Raw genomic sequence first — 18,497 nt, forward strand, 5'->3', positions numbered from 1 at the left:
CTTGAGTGCCCACCTTATGCCAGAAGTATGCGGGGGTTATTTAGCTAAGTCTCCAGGGCAGCCCTGTGAGGTAGGCAGAACCCCATCTGTCTTTCTGACTCTGGGCAACACAGGCTCAGGGTGGCTTCCAAGCCGTGCTCTAAGTCGCAGGGGAGGAGCTGGGATTTGAACCCAGGCCTGCCTGCAAAGCAGGAGCTGTTTCTAACTCCTCCTGCAGCTCCAGGAGGCGCCGCCGGAGAAGGCGCCAAAGGTGCTAGGAGCAGTAAGTCTTCTCCTGTGTGTAGACTGTTCACAAGCCATTTCAGTCTGCTTCTGGGTAACCATACAATTATTCTGTTACAAATAGTTAAAATTTTTTTCCTATGTATCTAAAGGATGAAAACCACTTACAAAAACAAAACAAACACGAAACCCAAAAAAAGAAAAAAAAATCCAACCCTTCAACAACCCCAAACAACAAATGTGCTGAAAAGAAACTTCCAAAACTAAAACTGCCAGGTTCGCTGTAATTGTTCCAGGACATACCACTGGGGCGAATCATCATTCTGATTGGCCAAGCTGACAGCCGAGAAAGGGAAAGCAAGTTCTTGACAGTGAACTTGCGGCCAGAATTGAGAGTAGGGCTCAAAGCTACCGGGTGTCCTTCTCCATGGAGGTGAGAACTGTTTTCAATTAATCAAACATGAAGTATACCGGGGCCGGGGGACAGATGTTACTGTGTCTATACACAACTCTGACATCATCTGATTTTAACAAGTTTACTAAAACGACAGTCATGGCCTTGACAATCAATGCCGAGTGCCAAGTACTGGTGTACACAGATTTTACAGAGCGGCTCCTCAGAGCTGGGGCACAGAGTCAGGTTTAACAGATGGGAGAGGCCTGAGGGAAGGCAAGCACACTGATTTTATTGAGAAAAAAAGCTTATATACTGTAGGGTTGCTGAAGTTTAATAAATAAAGGTCAACTTATAATATATAAAAACAATATAAACATTTATATGCTACATGCATATCATATAATTTAAAGTAATAATTTATATACGGGGAGAGATGCCAATTTATGTTCTTCCGATTTTCCGCGACAAGGCACACACGCAGGAGGTGTCTATCCGTATCCACCGCCAGCCCACGAGCTTATTGTTCTCTGACGTCAGTGCGCGCACGTAGGTCTGGGACGTTTTGCACTGCGAGTTCCAGTGTTTGTCGTCGATCCCCCTGCACCCGTTTTTGACAGGCCTGGCCTCTTTACATCTCGTCTCATAAAAGTATTGTTTGACGGGGGAGTTGCCGGTTTTGATCTCCCCCAGCACCGTGACCTGGTGTCCCCGAATGTCGATGGCCGATGACTTGTCGGTCACCCACAGACTCTCGCTGTCACACACGGAGTACTCCCCTCGGTGACTCTTGTGCTCCGCGTACCTCTTCCGCCGCGAGGTTCTGTTCGCCGCCACGGGGTTGCCCACGTAATCCTCCATGAGATACAAGGGAGGGGGCTCCAAGGGGGTGCTGTCACTCAACAGGACCCGCGGGGAGTTGTAGCGTCTCTGTTGCCGCAGCAGTTCCGTGTCCATTGCGATCACGGGCTGGAATTCCGACTTGGCGGCCTCGCCCTGCTCCGGCTCCCGGGGGGCCTCTGCTTTGGGCAGGGTGCTCTGGTAGTTTTCCTTAACGTCCACCATCTGCTTGGAAAGCTTGTTTTTCAAAATATCTGCCTGGATCAGCTTAATAATCAGGGAATTAAGCGAGTCTTCTGGCAAACTCCTTTGATCCATGCTGTTACCTTGGATGCCACGGAGATAAGCGAGAAATATCACATAAAACAAGATGGACATCACCTTGTTCACCTGTAAGATCTGAAAAGGAAACACAGGCGTTACTATAGCAGGCTGTGGTAGCTGATGTCATTCTGGGACCAGCTACCTGAGGTCAAGTGTCCCCTGTGCAGGTCGGAGAGAGCAGGGTGTCGCCATTCTAGGTGAGCAAACAGAACTCTCTGACGCCCAGAGACAGAGCTGGCCCGTCTCCGTCCTCAGCCCTGGGAACTGCTGCCTTCCTGCCGCTCTCCTGCGTCCCTAGCGTGCCTTTCTCTCCTAGACCTCCCAGTGCCTTCAGCTCAAGTCTTTCTTCTAACCCCGCGGCTGTGTGACGGGGACAGAGATGTGTGCTGTGTGTGTGCACGCACATGTTGTACAAGCATAAGGGAGAGGGCAAAGCACATTTTTTAAACAAAATAAACCAAAAGCATTGGTGGAGAGAATTACAGTGTAAGAGGGTTAGGTCTCTTCCTAGGGCCCACGCCACAAAGGTGAAGGCAGGGTGAGGACTGTGCTCCAGCCCTCGGCCCCCTGCTGTCTCTCAGACAGAGAGCACCCGCTGCACTTGCGCCTGAGGTCTTCTTTATCCGCGTCCTTCTGCGGGTGTGGACCTTGTCCTGCCACTCCTTCAAACGTCGCTGGAGCCTGAAAAGACCATCGCCCACTCCCCCTTGGCAAAGTACGAAGAAATTGAACCTGAAAATTATAAATTCATCTTTATAGCCTTTTATTGGCAGCAGCAGCCACGCAAATGTCTCAAGACACAGAGCTCTACTGTGCCTGGCTGCAGCCCCCAGGGCTCTCAAAGGAATACCCTGCCTGAGGCTGGGGGTTGGGTTGGTTGCTTCTGTATTGGGACATCTGAGAGGGACTCACCCCTGGCTGGGCCACGCCTGGGGGAGCTGTTCTCCGACCCTTGGAAATGGACGTGTGGGGCCTCTACCCACTCTGTGAGAGGGCCTGAGTTTCAGGGTGCTCCACCAGCTCCCCGGTGAACACGCTGCCCCAGGACACCCAACCGCTGCCTGGAGACCATCTTCACAAGCAGGTGGTGGAGGATGCGGCAGTGGCAGCAGCAACCAGCTGAAATGAATGAACTGGACTTGCCCTGAACAGCAAGATTCCTTGCAGATTATTATTTTTTGTTTGTTTGGCTTATAAATGTTTACATTACAAAATGTTTCTTGTAGTGGTTAGATTTCTAATTCTGCCATCTCCTTGTTTAATGGCATTTTAACCCATCAAAACTCTCATTCTCTTGCCCTAACAGAACCTCAACATGGGGTTTTCACCGAGTCCTTGTGGAATTAGTGGGCTGATCTCAAGATACCTTCCTAGCTGGTCTCTCACTAGAGCAAAGCCCAGGTTTTCAAAGCTGGGCCCTGGAAGGAGACTGTCTTGTCAGGGTAGCTGTACAAGTCACCCCGACCCGGACCCTGTGGCTCACGCCACCCATTCACCCAGAGGTGTCCCTTCTTTAATTCCCACCACTACCATCTCGCCGGCCCCCAAGGGTGTACTGTTTCCTCTTTACAGCTCTAAGCCTGGGAGCTAAAAACCCTTCCCTGGGTTCACCTTTGGTATTTTCAGGAAAACTTGACTAAACCCGGGAGGAAAACAAAGAAAATAAACGAAGGTGTCAAGAGAAACAGAAATGCTGTCCTGCTTACCCAGGACCTGTGTCTGAGCCTGCCCGTGCTGACTGGTTCCCAGGACTCACAGGCTCAGCCTCTGCTCCCATCTCATCTGAAAAACTTCTCTCTTGTCCCCAAAGGCCAGAGACGTTGCAGGCACTTTGTTCCAATTTCCGCCTCCTGGCTCCTGGCCTGTCTCTCCGATAAGAGGACCATCCTTGTTCCATGGGAACCACTTTCTGGACAACTGACTCCCTCAAGATCAAGCTGAGCAGAGGAGTCTGGCTTTGCTTCCTGACCCTAGAGTTTTGCCCTAGGAACCGTATTGTCCTAGGAAAGTCGTTCCCACAGGATAACTCATTTCTGTCTCAGTCTGCACATAAGTGGTTTATCCTTGAATTGTGCAGCACCAACAAAGTCAAAGTGGAAAAACACAAATATGGCATACATATCACTCGAACTATAACCCCTTCACCCACCTCCCCACTCCCAAACAGAATACAGTTGCAATAAACTAATTTGAGACTGACTGTCTACCAAAAACCAAATTTTTAAACCCCCCCGAAACCCAGCCACTATAAACTCAGAACACACAGAGTATCTGCTCACAAGGAAAGAGATCGAGTGTGGTTGGCAGGGGAGGCCCCAGGCAGAAGAAGAGTCAATGCGCAGATTAGCAAGGTCATTACAAAGGTGAGCTGCTGGGAAGAACGATGGATGATGCCAGCAGACTGGGGATGTGCCTTTATGGCTGGTGGCCTCCCTACAGAACCGAAGAGTATTAGAAGGAGGAGAGTATTTAATCCAACTTCATTTGATAGATGAGGGAATCCTAAACCGCAGTTTAGAGAACAGGGGTGACACTAGGGAAAGAGAGAGGGGTACTGGGAACTCTGGCCAAATCTCCCTTTTCATCATATTACCACTGGGTTCACACACCCTTCGCCCCAGCCTCATTCTCTATTCAAAAGGTACTTGAATATGCTTACCAGCCCATGTTCACGTGCTGTCCCTCCATCTTGAACACTCTCATCTCCTCTCCTGTTGACATGTTACCATTCTGCACGGCCTGGTTCAAAAACTAACTTTTCTGTGAGGCTCCCAGCAGTAGCAATTGCTGCTCCCTTTGCATTTCCTGCAGCACGTTCTCCAACTGGCAATGGTGGCAGGTATGGCAACCCTCAGGGTTTTACATGGTTTACCCACTAGACTCTCTCTTCTCCGAGGCCAGGAGCTCTATCTTTCCTGTTTGTGCCTGTGCCCCTCCCCGGTGTCCACACCACAGAGCATACAAGGTGGAGGTGGAGGCTTGGGCGCTTGAGGTCAGAGTTGGAAGCGAAGGTGGCTAAAGGCAGAACCAGCTACACAATGGGCAGGGCCTCGTGCAAAAAATCATTGTATTTTGCTGTGTAGAATGTGCACTTTTTGCCCAAATTTTCGAGGGAAAAAATAAGGATGTGAATCATAAGGATTACGAACTGTGGGTGTAATAATGGGTGTATAATGTGTACAAAAACACGGGTGCACATGATACATGGCAAAATACAGTATTTAGAGGCAGGGTGGCCGCAGGAAGTGTGAGTGCATTTGCGTCAATGTGCAGAGTCTCCAGGCACGTGTTCCGTTATCCCATTGCCCTTCACCTACAAATCACATAGTCAGAGGTAAAATTCTTAAGAATTTCAAGACGGCAACCTCAGAGCACTGCACCCTGAGTTCAGTGGTCCCTTTCTGGGTGTGGGACCCTGTGCCACTGTGCTGGTTGCACGTCCATGAAGCCGGCCTTGGCTACAGAAACTAAGATGTTCCATCTCAGTGAAATTGTTTGAAAATAAAAGTAGAAATCCATTTTTCTGTTTTAGAGGGACGGGCAAAGCTGAGAGTGCTGTACGGCAGGGTGTTGGGTTCAGAGTGGTGGACAGTTGCTATGACTTTGGCTGTAGTCTGGCAGAGAGAGCCTGGGGTTGTGGAAAATGCAAAGCCCTTCAGACTGCCCGCTTTCTTCCTCCAGGCAGTGGTGACCAAGGATGGAGGGAACCAAATGGAGCAGTGGGAGAGGTCAGGGCTGTGAGGGAGAACTGTTTTATCACTGATATTGCTACAAATTGCCAAAGTACGGTGCGCATAAAAAGCCGACTGACTTTTAGTTGATTTTACTATTATTTCTAAATTCTCTACACACAGTACTGCCGCTTGTACCCTGGTGGACTTTCCTACCAACCCACCTCGGTGTACACAGCCTCTGGAGCCCCAGGGCATTTGGTGGGTTAGAACACAGGTGTTCTGACTCTTTTAGAAGGCCCTGCCCCCTTCCAGAGTCCCAGCACACACACTCAGCACAAAGAAATCAGGCCACCACTGGTGGGGGTGGGGTGGAACAAATGGAAAAAAAGGCTAATAATATCAAAAGCTGCTCAATGCCCCTGAGAACAGGTCCCGCCATTTCTGGATCTGCACTGTTTATTACCACCAAATCCCAAACCTTGCTGGGGTGCTCTGTAACCAGCAGTGAGCACCATCGTCTGCAGACTGGTAAGTGTTGCTGCACTATTTGCAAGGCTGCGTTAAAACCCAGCAGGCTTCCTGTGGACCCCACTAGATAATCTGCTTTCAGCTTTTTCTATAAAGAGTGAGCCCTTGAACGTGTGTAGGAGAACTCACCAAAACACAATGTTGGCAGTTGGAAGCCACTCTAGACAACCTCCTCATTTTTACAGATAAGGAAACTGAGGCCTGGCATGGTGGTGAATGGAGTCGTCTAAGGTCAGACTGCTAAACTACAGCAGACAGTGACAGGTGACACTCGGTCCTCCCACTCAACCAAGAATCACGAGGCTGGTGCCTGGTGGAGGTTATTGTGAGGGGCGAACGGGGAAATCTCTGTGAAAGCACTTCGCACAGTGTTGGGCACAGAGGGATGCCCTGGAAACGCTGGTGGCACACAAACCTGAATTGTCTGTGGCAGCAGAGACGCTGTGTGCCCGCCCTGCATGCGCTTACACGAAGTACCAGGGGACCAGTTCCCTGGAGAGGGGCTGTGGAAAGGGATGGCAGTGCCAGTGCAACCCGGGCACGGCATGCCAGTGAATTTTGGGATTTAGAGGGACATCTGTGCTCCTTCTCTGGTGCTCACTGTAGTTCACACACAACTGGCCTACTGTGTCATCACGGTCGGCCTGCCTCCTCTTTGATGATGGAGCCACGTCTTTTTCATCCACGTGAGCCGGATGCCTAGCACAGGGCTCGTCTCATTTATTGAATGAGCGCCTACGACAATCCAGGTCTACCTGAGACACCGCTTACTGGCCCGCGATCTGTATAAACTTCTGCCAAGTCTGGTTTGGAAGCCAATCAACTCTGCCTTCTTTTCCCAAAGAAAATACAAGCCCTGGCTCTGAAGTAGGCCAGGGTCCCTAGGCTCTTCTTGGCTGTAATTGGAAAAAGACCTGTTAAATACCTCAGTAAAACCCCTTCCTACACTCTCCCCAGTGCCCATTTCCCCTGCAAGGAGTTTTCCAAGATCCTGACCAACTCGCATATGCTGTTTTCCTCACTTAGAAATGCTTTCCCACATATGGTGTTTTCTCAGTCCCTGGAGCAACATTCCTACAAGGTTTCACCATCCCTCAAAATACTCAAAAGAGAGCAATTTCTGATTCCTCCTTTTTGGCTCAGTTTGCAACACACACAGAGGGCTGGGGGTACTTGAGAAGCAGATGAAATGGAAAAGGAAGCTGGGGTGAAGAGTGGCACAGGAGCTGAGCCCGGAGCAGGCACCAGGTCTGCCCGGATCCCATGCGAAGAGTCAGGGCCTGCATCTGCTGAGTTCCAATTCCCCTCTCCGACACTCCCTAGCTCATTGTGACCACACACCAAAGACCTCACTTGTGCATACGTGTGGAGTAAATTTTTAGCCTGGCCAGAGTGGAAGCACCACGAACAAAAATGCTATGTGCCCCGTACTGACATACATCCGATCTTTAACCTTGCTAACTCCTCTGAGATAGGTACTTACATTTCTGATTTCAGATGGGGAAACTGAGGCACACATTAGTTTACTAACTAGCTAATAAGCAGGAGAGCCACAGTCTGATCATAGTCTGGCTCTGGAGTTGATGCTCTTAACGATTACACTGTCTCTCTGTCTGTCCCTGCTCCCAAACATTCCAGAGAGTTTATTTCCAGAGGAAGCTCAAGTTCCAAGCCTGGAGCCAGGACAGCTGCCACCAGCAGGTTGAGCGTCTCTCCAAGAAGCCTCAGCTCTAAGCAGAGCTTCCAGGGATTTGAGGCCACCACTCCCCATATTCCCTATGAAAACATCGGCCATGAAATCAATGAACAAAACTCAGTCACTCCCGCCCCTTCCTGGGCCCGATGCTCTCCAAGGTGAGTCCCTCTGCAGGTTGCCCGTCCCAGGGGAGGCCATGTGTTGCAGTGGACAGAGCACACCAGCTGCATCGTCTCCAGCTCTGGGGTTGGCACCAGTGCTGAAAATCAGGATGACATACAAAGAAGACATAAAGACTCTAGCTTTCCTCAGGGAGCAGGCACGAGATCAACTGTGGCAGCACTTTTAAATTTGCCGAGCTTTTCATATGCAAATTCAAGAGGTTTCTTGGATGTCTGGTACAGCCACATCCTCGGGAGGCAAAGGCATCCTCCGGCTGGGGTTAACAAGGACGCCGTCCAGCTGTATCCAGAAGGGCCCAATTCTTTGGAGAATTTCTGCAGCTATGACATGGTCTCTGACTAATGCTCAGGGCTCACAAGACCACATCCTGCCAGATAACCCTCACATCTTGTTCAGGGAGTGGAAAAGGAGAGAGGTGGGAAAACGATAGATTTTAAAGTAGAATGACAAAAAGGAAAGGAATGTGGTGGAAATATTAAACTTAGGCCATAGAAAAGACTGGGTGAGCTTGTTCCCCATATCTTAATTGCCAAATTAATTCAAATCGGCTTTGTTCAAACACAGCTCCTGAGGTCTAACAATTAGTCAGTGGGGCCACGTGAAGACGTCCTGACCCGTGAGAAGGTGGGGAGCGGGGAGAGAGAGGTCCTGGTGGAGCCTCTGCTGGGGATTGGTCTGGTTTGGGTTAATCTCTTTATTAATGACCCGAAGCAGGAGAGAGGAAAAAGTGGCAGGTTAATTAAAATGCACAGATGACGCTCAAAGGGAAGGTGCTACGAACACTGGTGAGGACAGACCAATTACTCCCCAGAACCCGTGGGGGTTGGCAACCCGGAAACAGCATGATGCGATTCAAACTGGAAACATGAAGGTTAGCTCACTGGGGACCAGATGAATCCAAAACCAACAAGGGAGGGGCGGGCTCGTAAAAGGATGAAGGCAAGGAGTGACTTGGAATTGTTACACTAAGTGAGTGGGAAATGAACTCACACAAATAGGGCCGTGTGGGTTTCCCCTGTAGCACAACATTCTTTCCTCAAACCCACCTCACTCGCTCTCAACACACCTTTGGAGTGGTGGCAACTGTCACATTCCCTGTCTTAGGAAACGCACACACAAAAACATGTAGATAAATGGAGCTTTAGAGAAGGCACAAAATGGAGCCAACATCAGAGAGCAAGTCAACGCTGCCACCAGACGATGTGACGAGCATGCTCTAACTTCCCCCAGCCAAGGGGGCTGGGTGATCTAGAGAAGGAAGGGCCACCCCTCCGTGCTGTTTCGGGTGAGACCTCACTGGAGAACCCCCGGCCCCAGGGCAGGTGTGCATCCACACAGAGTCAGTACAGGACAGAACAAGAGGCATGGAGGCAAATCCCTAGCCTTTTCTTTAAAAATCCCTCACTCTGCACAGCTCCTCTGTTGAAACTCCTAACTCAGGGTTCTGAAACTGACCGAGATGCTTGGCCTAAGATTCAGAATAAGACGGGGTCCTCAGTTCTCAGGAAAAGCATATTCCAGAATGAAACAAAACAAGAGAATCTCAGAAGGCTGACTTGTCTCCTTCGGTAAGGAATTTCTAAATCGGTCTTAGAGGCCAATAAATGGGGAATAGAGACCCTTGAATGGACAAGGAACCTATATTCCAAAAACAAGCCCAGTGCCCTGAGATGGAAGTTGAAAGCTGTGAGTTTTCTTTGCACAGCTGTCGGGGAGGAATTTTACATTGTTCAAAGCATACCCTCCTCTGGCCCCAGGGCAGGGAAAGATGGAAGGGATGGCACATGTCAAAACAATGTACACCAGCAGCTCCAAGAGGAAGGTAATGCAGTAATTCCTCAGGCTAAGGAACCCTCTGGCGTGGTCCCGTCTTGGCAAAGAGATCTGAAAGGAGCCTGGTATGCTGGCCCAAGCCCCAGGGAACCCAGGTTCACTTTAACCTTTCCACACTACAAAGGCTCATGTCACGGCCAGAGGGTGGACAAGGAAGGATCCGCAGAGGAAATCTGTGTCAGTCTAGCTCCTGGCCATGAGGGCATTTATCTAGGAAACAGTTGTCTTTGTTCTGGCCACTAATACTTTATCCCCCACATCAAGGTGTGCATGCACGGGCTTGTATGTGCACTCACACGCACCCACACCATGTGCACACCACACACAGTGTATTGCACAGCTCCCAAGGATGAGGATGGGTTACAGGTAGGCTAGTCCCGCATTAGCATATCATTTAATATTCTGACACATTTTGATTCTGGTTTTATTTTCTGCATCCGGGTTAATTCCATTTTCCAAGTGCGAAAATACACAGGGAAGGTTGCTGCTTCGATTACACAGACAGTTCGGGGAACACCTCGAGTTAAACTCGGCATCAGAGAATAACTGCTCCAAGTCGACCTTTTTGTTTTTAACTTACGGCTGGTGTTTGAGGTGGGTTTATGCGTCAAGCATATGCATTACCTGCAACGTGCTATATAGCTGTAAGTTAACATTATCACAAGGGAGGGGCTGCTGAGAATTGATCTTTAATGATTACAATAAATGATGATGATGATGATGATGATGAGAAAGTATCATTCTTGTCTACCCAGCCAAGACTGAGTCTCAAAATGGCAGAATAAAGAAGGCAGCTTCATCTCGAGAGATGGACGCTAAGGGAAATCCCAAAGCAGGACTTCCCTTCACACTCTGGCTGCCTCTTCCAAACCAAGACCACAGCTGGCTTGGCAACACCCGGACCTTTGACTGTGCCTCAGCCAGAGCAGCAACAGCAAGGCCGGGATCAACCCAAACCATAACGGTTTGGCCCCACGAGGACTTGGCCGCAGTAAGTGTGGGCAGATGGCAGCCTTTCTCCTCTGGTCTTGACGGTCAGGCTCGTGTCAAATACAGCCTAGGTCTCCCCCTCACACCTCCGCCTGGCCCCACAGCCAACCTCCTTTCAGGGGGATGCGGGATTGGCAACAGGTCCGTGGCTGTCTCTGGTCTGAATCCCTTCTCCAGGAAACCACCAAGGACAAGGTATCCTTCCACACTGTGGGTGTCTCCCCTCTGCTCACCCCGGCTGCTGTCAATCACCAGAACACCCTGACAGACGGGGAAACCGAGACAAGAGAGAGAGAGAGAGAGAGAGAGAGAGAGAGAAAGAGAGAGAGAGAGAGAGGCAGCTGTGTGGTGACTTCCTGAGCCTCTTCTCGCCCAGTTACGAAGAGATGCTGGGATGTGCACACAGAAAGAAAATCCATCTCCCACCGAAACTGGAGCGAGCGGTGGGCACTTCGTAAATGTTACGACTCCAACCCCACACAGCCTACTGACTCTCTTTCTGGGCAGCTGGGCAAGACTAAAAACCAACCCAAAGCTCGTCCTCTGAAAGCAGTTTTGGCACCAACACCCTGAGCCCAAAGCTGTCTTTAATCACAGACACAGCCATAATAATCGCGAGCATTTACTGAGCCGCGCCATATGCTCGGGACTTTGCAGGACACTTCACGTGGATTATCTCAATTAATCCTCACAGATATGATTATTATCCCCACTTTGCTGCTGAGGAAACTGAGGCTCAGAGGGATTAAGTCCTTTTGTCTGAGATCACACATCCATGGAGAGGCAGAACAAGAATGCCAACCCCTGTGTGTGTGTGACCGCACAAAACTCAACTTTTAACCAATGCTGCGTAACACCTCCCAATCCACTCCAGAGAGTCTAAGGCACCTGCTACTGGCTTGCAGGGAACCAGGCAGTGAGCACCACACTGGTATATCAATGGTTCTTTCCCTTGTTTGAGAAAGAGACATCCAAAAGGCACCCTCTAAAATGCAGAGGTCATTTCACCGTCCGAGGCTGACACCACCAAGTCACAGCAGCTGAAAAGCCTACTTCTGCAGCATGGGGCTAGTGGGCTCATTTTCCTATGCTTCAGTTTCCCCAGCTGGAAACTATTCCTTCCCTATGTCCTTATTTGGTGGTAAAGAAGACCAATAACCCAGGGATTCTTTGTGAAAATTGCTGGAATTTGGAAGGTGGGACACATGTCTAAGTCTTCGGTTTTCCTCCATTGTAGTGTATTTGCAGTTGATGAGGAGAAATAAAGTAACGCTGAAACTCGGCACACCTCCCGCTCTGCTCTAGAACTGGACACCGGCTCTGCCACTAAGCAGCTCTGTGGCTGCGGGAGAACCGTGGCCGGTCTTGGGGCCTCAGTCCCTAACATAATTGCTTCTCGGGCATGCTGCTGGTATTTAGGGAAGGACGGCTCTTCGTTGTCGGGTTTTGTCCCCACCCATGAAGCTGTGGCCCCAACCCAAGTAATAATCGTGTCCCCAATCATGGTGACAGCTTAAAAAAGCACTCATACTTTTCCAACCATCATCTGAGGTGGCCTTACCCCTCCTGGTTAGAATCACCTAACATAATGCCGGTAGACTAAAGCAGTTGTGCTTAGCCATTTTTGGATCATTGACTCTTTTTAGAATGCAATAAAAGCTAAACAACCTTTACCCTTAAAAAAATCCATGTGCATATAAGGGGAAAAATTGCAAGGTAATTTCAAGGCAATTCACAGATTCCCTAAAGCTTAACCCAGAGAACCACAGATCCTAGATGAAGAATTCTTGTACTAAAAAGTTTCAAAGGTTCTTTCTGGCCACAGTACTCTATGCTTCACAACTGCCAGCCCTAAGTCATTTCTTCACTAGACCACATGATCCTTACCACTGGTCTCATTTTCTGGTCCTCCCTGTTTCTCTGCATCCCTTTGAAGCTGTGGAGCCAGACAATGTCATCCTAATCTACTAGGATTCTCACACAATAGGAAATATTTGATGAGAAGGTAACCTGCCCAAAAGGAAACAATAAACTAGTGGAAGGGTCAGAACTAGAACCCAGCTCTCCAGAGGTCCAGCCCAGGGCTACTCATCTGGAACCAACACAGAGCAGTATATTTAAGACCAGAAGGACAGAAATCTGCCCACAAGGCTCAACTGCCATCAGGGCTTTCTCAGGGAGTGATAGGGTCCCGTGTGAGACTGACCAACATGGCATGTTTAACAACACACTGTGAGAGGGCCGGAGCCTTGGCAGCCTCACCCAGCCCAAGAGGTAGCCCATGAAGGCAGCATCCTTCCCTCCTTCCTCCTATAACTATTTGTGGGGCATCAGTGCCATCACCTAGTGACATCCGCATTTCTCAAGTGCTTTGAGACTTCGTGCATTTTCCTTTCCAGCTCTCATCCTGCCATGACTCTGGGTGACTTCACCTCCAACCTGGTGGCTATTCCATCCCTTTGGTCTCCTCGTTCTGCAACACCCTCAAAACCAGTGTGCTCCATTATCTCCATTATCTTTGAAACGTTCCTGTTTCTGAAGAGCCAGCTGCCACTATGGTTCTAGGGACAAGGAGCACTGGGCGTGGCTGCACAGTCTCTCATGAGAAGGAGCTGGGGGTGGGAGGGCTGCAGAGCAGGCACGGGACACTGGCTGGGGAGACACCCCTGGAAGTTCAAGAGAGGAGGCTTCAGCACAAACAGAGGCTCTCTTGCTACATCAGAGAGCAAAAGTGGGCAAATCTATCACTCCACAACAGGGTCTAGCTAGAAAATACACTGGGGCCAAATACACTGTGCATAAGGACATTGCTAACTTAATACACAGCTGCTGACTACTCACTCTTCTCCCATCTAGAGGTGGTGTCCATGTGCCCTTTCCTTGTGTCTGGGGGCCTTGTGGCTGTTCTGACCACAGTGTGGTGGAAGTGAGAAGGCTAGGCCGTTCCTGGAGCCCTGAGCCACCATGCGAATCATCTGATGGTCCTGAGGCCACCGTGCTGGAGGGGCTCCCCTGATGCTCTTCCAGCCAGCCCCGCCAAAGTGCTAGTCTTGCAAGTGAAGCTGGCCTGGGTGATCGGAACCAGCTCATCAGCCAGCTGAATATCACCAGGTGGCCTCTGTCAATGCCACACGGCACAGGAGAATCCCCCAGCCCGGCTCCACCCAAATCCCTGATGCACAAAATCATAACAAACGATGTAAATGGTTGTTGCTCTATACCACTAAGTTTGGGATGGTTTGTTCCACAGCAAGAGATCAGCAAACACCTAGAGCTACAAAAACTACAAAGGATCAGAAGTGTCATCTTTCAGTTACTTGTCATTATATTTGTTTAGAAGGGTCTGGGTCGCTTCCTGGATGAAGGATATAAAGTGGATCTCCAGGATAACAACTGTGACCTACTAGCTACCTGAGGCGGGACCCTGAAGATCAGCAACGTCACTGAGCGTGGCTCTAGCTGAGATGCTGCCATCCCAGTGGGTCTGACTGCAAAGTGGCAACTAGAGGTGCGAAGCTACCCTCCTTCAGGGTGAGTGTGTGTGTGTGTATGTGTGAGAGAGAGAGAGAGAGAGAGAGAGAGAGAGAGAGAGAGGGGGGGGGGGGAGGAGGAAGGAGAGAGAGAGAGACAGGCAGACAAGGGATTCTTGAATAAGGGGTTTTGGCTGAGTCAAAGGCCCCTTGGACAGGTGGCTTGTTTACCTGGCTGGGGAAACACGGGGTAGTGAGAAAGAATGCCCCCTACCAAGCCACTACTACTGTAGCTCCAGAGGGTGTCTACACTTGGATTCATGTTGGAAACTGCTCTGCCCGCCACCATCCCACAGCTAGTTAAATCCTTTCATTAGGTTACATTTTCCTCCCGCCCACCGGGGGAATGAACAAGCCGGTGCTGCAGACACGGCAGGCAGCTGCGGACCCCGTACTATGAGAAAGGACAAAGACGTGAACACTCTGTTTCAAAAAGAGCTCCCTGAGTGGCGCGGGGGCCCACGAAACAGGCCATGATGGTACCGGTCATGGGCACCTTGTCCCCAGGGTGGCTGGGGCCATGCCCAGCAGCACTGCCATCAAAGGTGGGCGGGAGGAGGAATTCCAACCAACACACGTGCAGCTGGGAAACAGGCTGAGCAGTGTGTGTGTGTGTGTGTGTGTGTGTGTGTGTATCTCTGTGTGCATGTCTGTGTGTGTCTATATGTGTGCCCTTGAGTGTGTGTGAGTGCATGTATATGTATCTGTGTTGTTTGTTGGGAGAGAAAGGTGAGAAAGGGAGGAAACCCGAGGGTTAAGAGGGATCCCAAGAAGAGAGCTCTCCCCTCAGCTTTCCCATTCAGCCACCATGAGACCTTGGACAAGCCTATTCTTCCCTCCTCCCACCAGTTTGCTCTTCTGCAAAGTGAGGGAGTCAGAGTAAATCATCCTAAGATCATTCCAGTGCTAGCTGTCGGCCAGCCCACAGGAGGTCTGAACAAGCTTTGGGCTTGATGCTTTCTCTCCTGTCCCCTTGGACACAGAGAAGTGAGAGATGGCTCTGGGGGTCCTCCTTATGCCCCCACCCGACACACACACACACACACACACACCCTCTCAGCTCTGCAAATTTACAGAGTAAGGCACAGGGCTCTGGTGGCCTTCTCACGTCCCTGTGAATTGGAAACAAGTAAGGACAGGCAGGGGAGAAGCCCAGGAGATAGAAAGAGAAATGCTGGGTCAAGTTTGCATTTCTCATTATTTCTCCAACCCTTCTCAAATTCCTTTTGTTTAGAAACCTCCTTGAGTTTCCGAAGCTTATCCCCTCCCCCATCCCACCCCTGAAAAACTCTAGGAGCTCCTCCAGCCTGTAACCCTTCTGGATAACACGTTCCATATGTCGGTCACTCTGCATGAAACGTTTGCACTCACTTTTCTGGTCACCTCCTTCGTGGTCTCCCCACACTGCCTCTCCCTAGCAGAGCCTACCAAGCCCCTCTCAGGCCCTCTATTCAAGAAGCATGAGGTTGGCTCAGGTGGGAGCACCCTGTGTTTTCCCCCAACCCCCAGGTCAGTTCCCAGTTAGGATCCCTGCAGGTTTGCCCTGTGAGTGCCCAGAGCACTTGCCTTTTGCTCCAGCCCACCCGCCGCCACGACAGCTGTGGGGACCCTCCTTTAAGCACTGGGGCTAATTGAGCAGTGCTCTGACCGAGCTGGCCACGTTATTTGCTTAGCGTGTGTGCTTTTATAGCAGGGCAACACAGCATTCTATTGTCTTCCTTCCCCACCCCAGCTTCCCCTCCTCCCCCGTAGCTACCCACCATGGTAAATAAAGGCTGAAGAGATTTTTCCAGTGTAACTTCCAATGTTCCTTTTGGGGTTGCAAACAGATCTTCCATCCCTCCTCGCCTGACCCCTACCTCATGCACCTCCCCTATGCACCCTGACCCCTCTGATACAGCTTTTGGCCACTGAGCTTGACTCTCAGGAAAAAAAAAAAGAAAAAGAAAAACAACTGCAATGCATAGCTTCACACCCGTTTTGATGGGTTTCCACAGCTCTGGAGGGGTTGGGTTGGGTGGGCTGAAGATGACCTCAAATTGGTCAAGGGAGCCCGGAGAACTGCATGCAGCACCTCCTCCGCAAAAGCATCATTGTGCTGAAAGGCTACAGGCCCCTATGGGTGCTCTGCAGAGCCAACAGAAGCCATCTTGAACAGGAAATGAGGCAACCTTTTAACCTAACAAGTGCAGGCAGGAACAAGTGAGGAAAACTGGGGCTGGATCGAGGGCTCAAGGCTTTCCAAAACAGACGCATGGGTCTCAGGCAGAGAAACACATCTGGAGACACGGCAGAACCATGAATTCTTAAAGGATGGAAGGATGGTCCATTGAGCACCAACTATATGTCAAGGATTGCAATTTAAAACTTAATCATCCCATCCCTAGCTTTTCTGGTGGATACAGAGTTAGAGAAATTATAAAGAAAGGGTACTGCTATTTTAAAGCTGAGAAATTCAGGGCATAAAGTTGGTGAGTGCTAGGCTCACAGTTGTCACAGTTTGCGGTCAAGTCTGACACACAGGATCTGTGTCACACATCCTCAGATTGGGATCTGACTCCCAATCCTACATGCCTCATACGGGATAATCCTCTCTCTATTACCCAAGTCCTAAGTGCAGAGTCCAGACTACATGCCTGTGATCTCTTCTCAGGAAGCAGAGATCCTCCCTCTCTGTGAACTCTGGGAGGTCCCCTATAGTACAAAATGCAGACAGTACTTTCCCCCAGGCTCACCATCTCTTGAATGCACCAATGTATCCAAAGGGAATCATTTCTAAAGCTAGGCCACCTCCATTGCAAGAGCATCCCAGCCAGGGAGGTGGAGGAGCCCTGTCATTGGCCCAAGTTCCACACCTACTTCTTTTTAAGCCTCCCCTGCTCCTGTCCTCCCCCAGGGTTGGCTCCATTCAGTCTAAAGATTTATTGTATTCTGGAGATCAAACAACAGGTTAAGCTAAAGCGTGTGTTAAAAGCAATCTCAACAATACCTGTATTATAAAAATGATAATAATGAAGGAAAATATGTTTGATGATGTGTTTGGACGATGCATGGTGGCTAATGAGACAACTGAACTAATGTAACTGCGGAGATCTGACTTCAGAAGCTCCAATTATGCTTGAAGAGCTTGGCAAGGAGCCCTGCAATTTGGTGCTAATGAATGGATTAACACGGAGGATAAGGGGGAACCCGCAAATGTGCAGGAATGTGTCCTAACACTGTGCTGGGCACGCAGTAGGGGGGCCAACAAGGACCTGATGGATTGAAGCGGAAAAAGGTTGAAGACCTCACGACAAGCAGTCATATTTGGCCGACAGACCAGCTCTTCTTCCACTGGACCCACGTGAGAGGCGTTGGAGCCACGTATTTCAGGGAGTTCTGTTTCGGTTTGCTAGAAAGAATGCTGTAGTGAGCTGCTGGGCGCGCAGTCTAAATGACCAGATTAACTGGATTTTACAGACGGGACTGCAAAGAAAGGTCCTTCTAGATCTGAGGCCCTGCAACTCAGGGTGCATGTTGTGAAGGCAAAATGCTCCGCCACAGGGATGTCCATGGGGCCACCGAGGTCTGTGGGGCAGAGCGACTTACACCCCAATGTGGGTGAGTCATGCGGTTGAGGGGACGGGATTGCTGCTGACTGGTTAAACTAAAGGGTCTGGAAACATACTGGCCTTGGTTCAGAGTGTGGAACTTTGATTCTATAACATGATACATTTTATTTCCCCTTGCTGATATCAATAATGGAGTTGTCTAATGCCACCCTAACAAAATTTATGGAGCACTGACTCACCCGAGAGAAGGTAGAAGTAATGATCTCAGATTGTATACTACTTATACTTGTGAAAAGGTTGGGTACAAATCAAATTTTTGTGAACTGATTTATGTTTTAAAATACTAGGAGGGTCTGCAATAACAATCTTACTGTAAATTCCTGCAGAAAGCAGTAAATAATAACTCTCGAATTTAAAAAATTATATATTGACTAGTTTTAGTTTAAAGCAAAGGACATCTTTAAATGCAGAGCAACTCTGCTGTAAATACATCATAATTCCACAATGAACATAAATGCTTCAAGATTAAAGTCTTCACCAAGGGAAAAAGATTTATTCTTTAATTAGCTCTTCAACTGTCTGGGTATCTTGTTAAAATGCATTATTCCCTATGACATTCTTCAGGAGGCTAGAAACCTGGAAGAAGGAAAGAGGCAGGAAAACTTCCCTGCAGGAAGTTCCCATTTTTCCACTTCTATGTCCTAAACATGTCAACCTAAGTTCCCATGAAAA

The 18,497-nt window shown here is 49.5% G+C and overlaps 1 protein-coding gene across 1 annotated transcript in view; it reads right to left on the reverse strand.

The window, feature by feature from the left end:
- Positions 1-744: 744 nt before the first annotated feature.
- Positions 745-18,497, reverse strand: part of NTF3 (neurotrophin 3) — a 66,246-nt gene continuing 48,493 nt past the window's right edge. Inside the window, exon 2 of the mRNA XM_028532339.2 lies at positions 745-1,855. Within this exon, the coding sequence (XP_028388140.1) occupies positions 1,061-1,855 (795 nt within the window). The 3' untranslated portion in view covers positions 745-1,060. The remainder of the gene's footprint in view (positions 1,856-18,497) is intronic.

This window comes from Phyllostomus discolor, chromosome 2 (assembly GCF_004126475.2).
Source record: "Phyllostomus discolor isolate MPI-MPIP mPhyDis1 chromosome 2, mPhyDis1.pri.v3, whole genome shotgun sequence".
In the NCBI taxonomy this organism is placed as follows: domain Eukaryota; kingdom Metazoa; phylum Chordata; class Mammalia; order Chiroptera; family Phyllostomidae; genus Phyllostomus; species Phyllostomus discolor.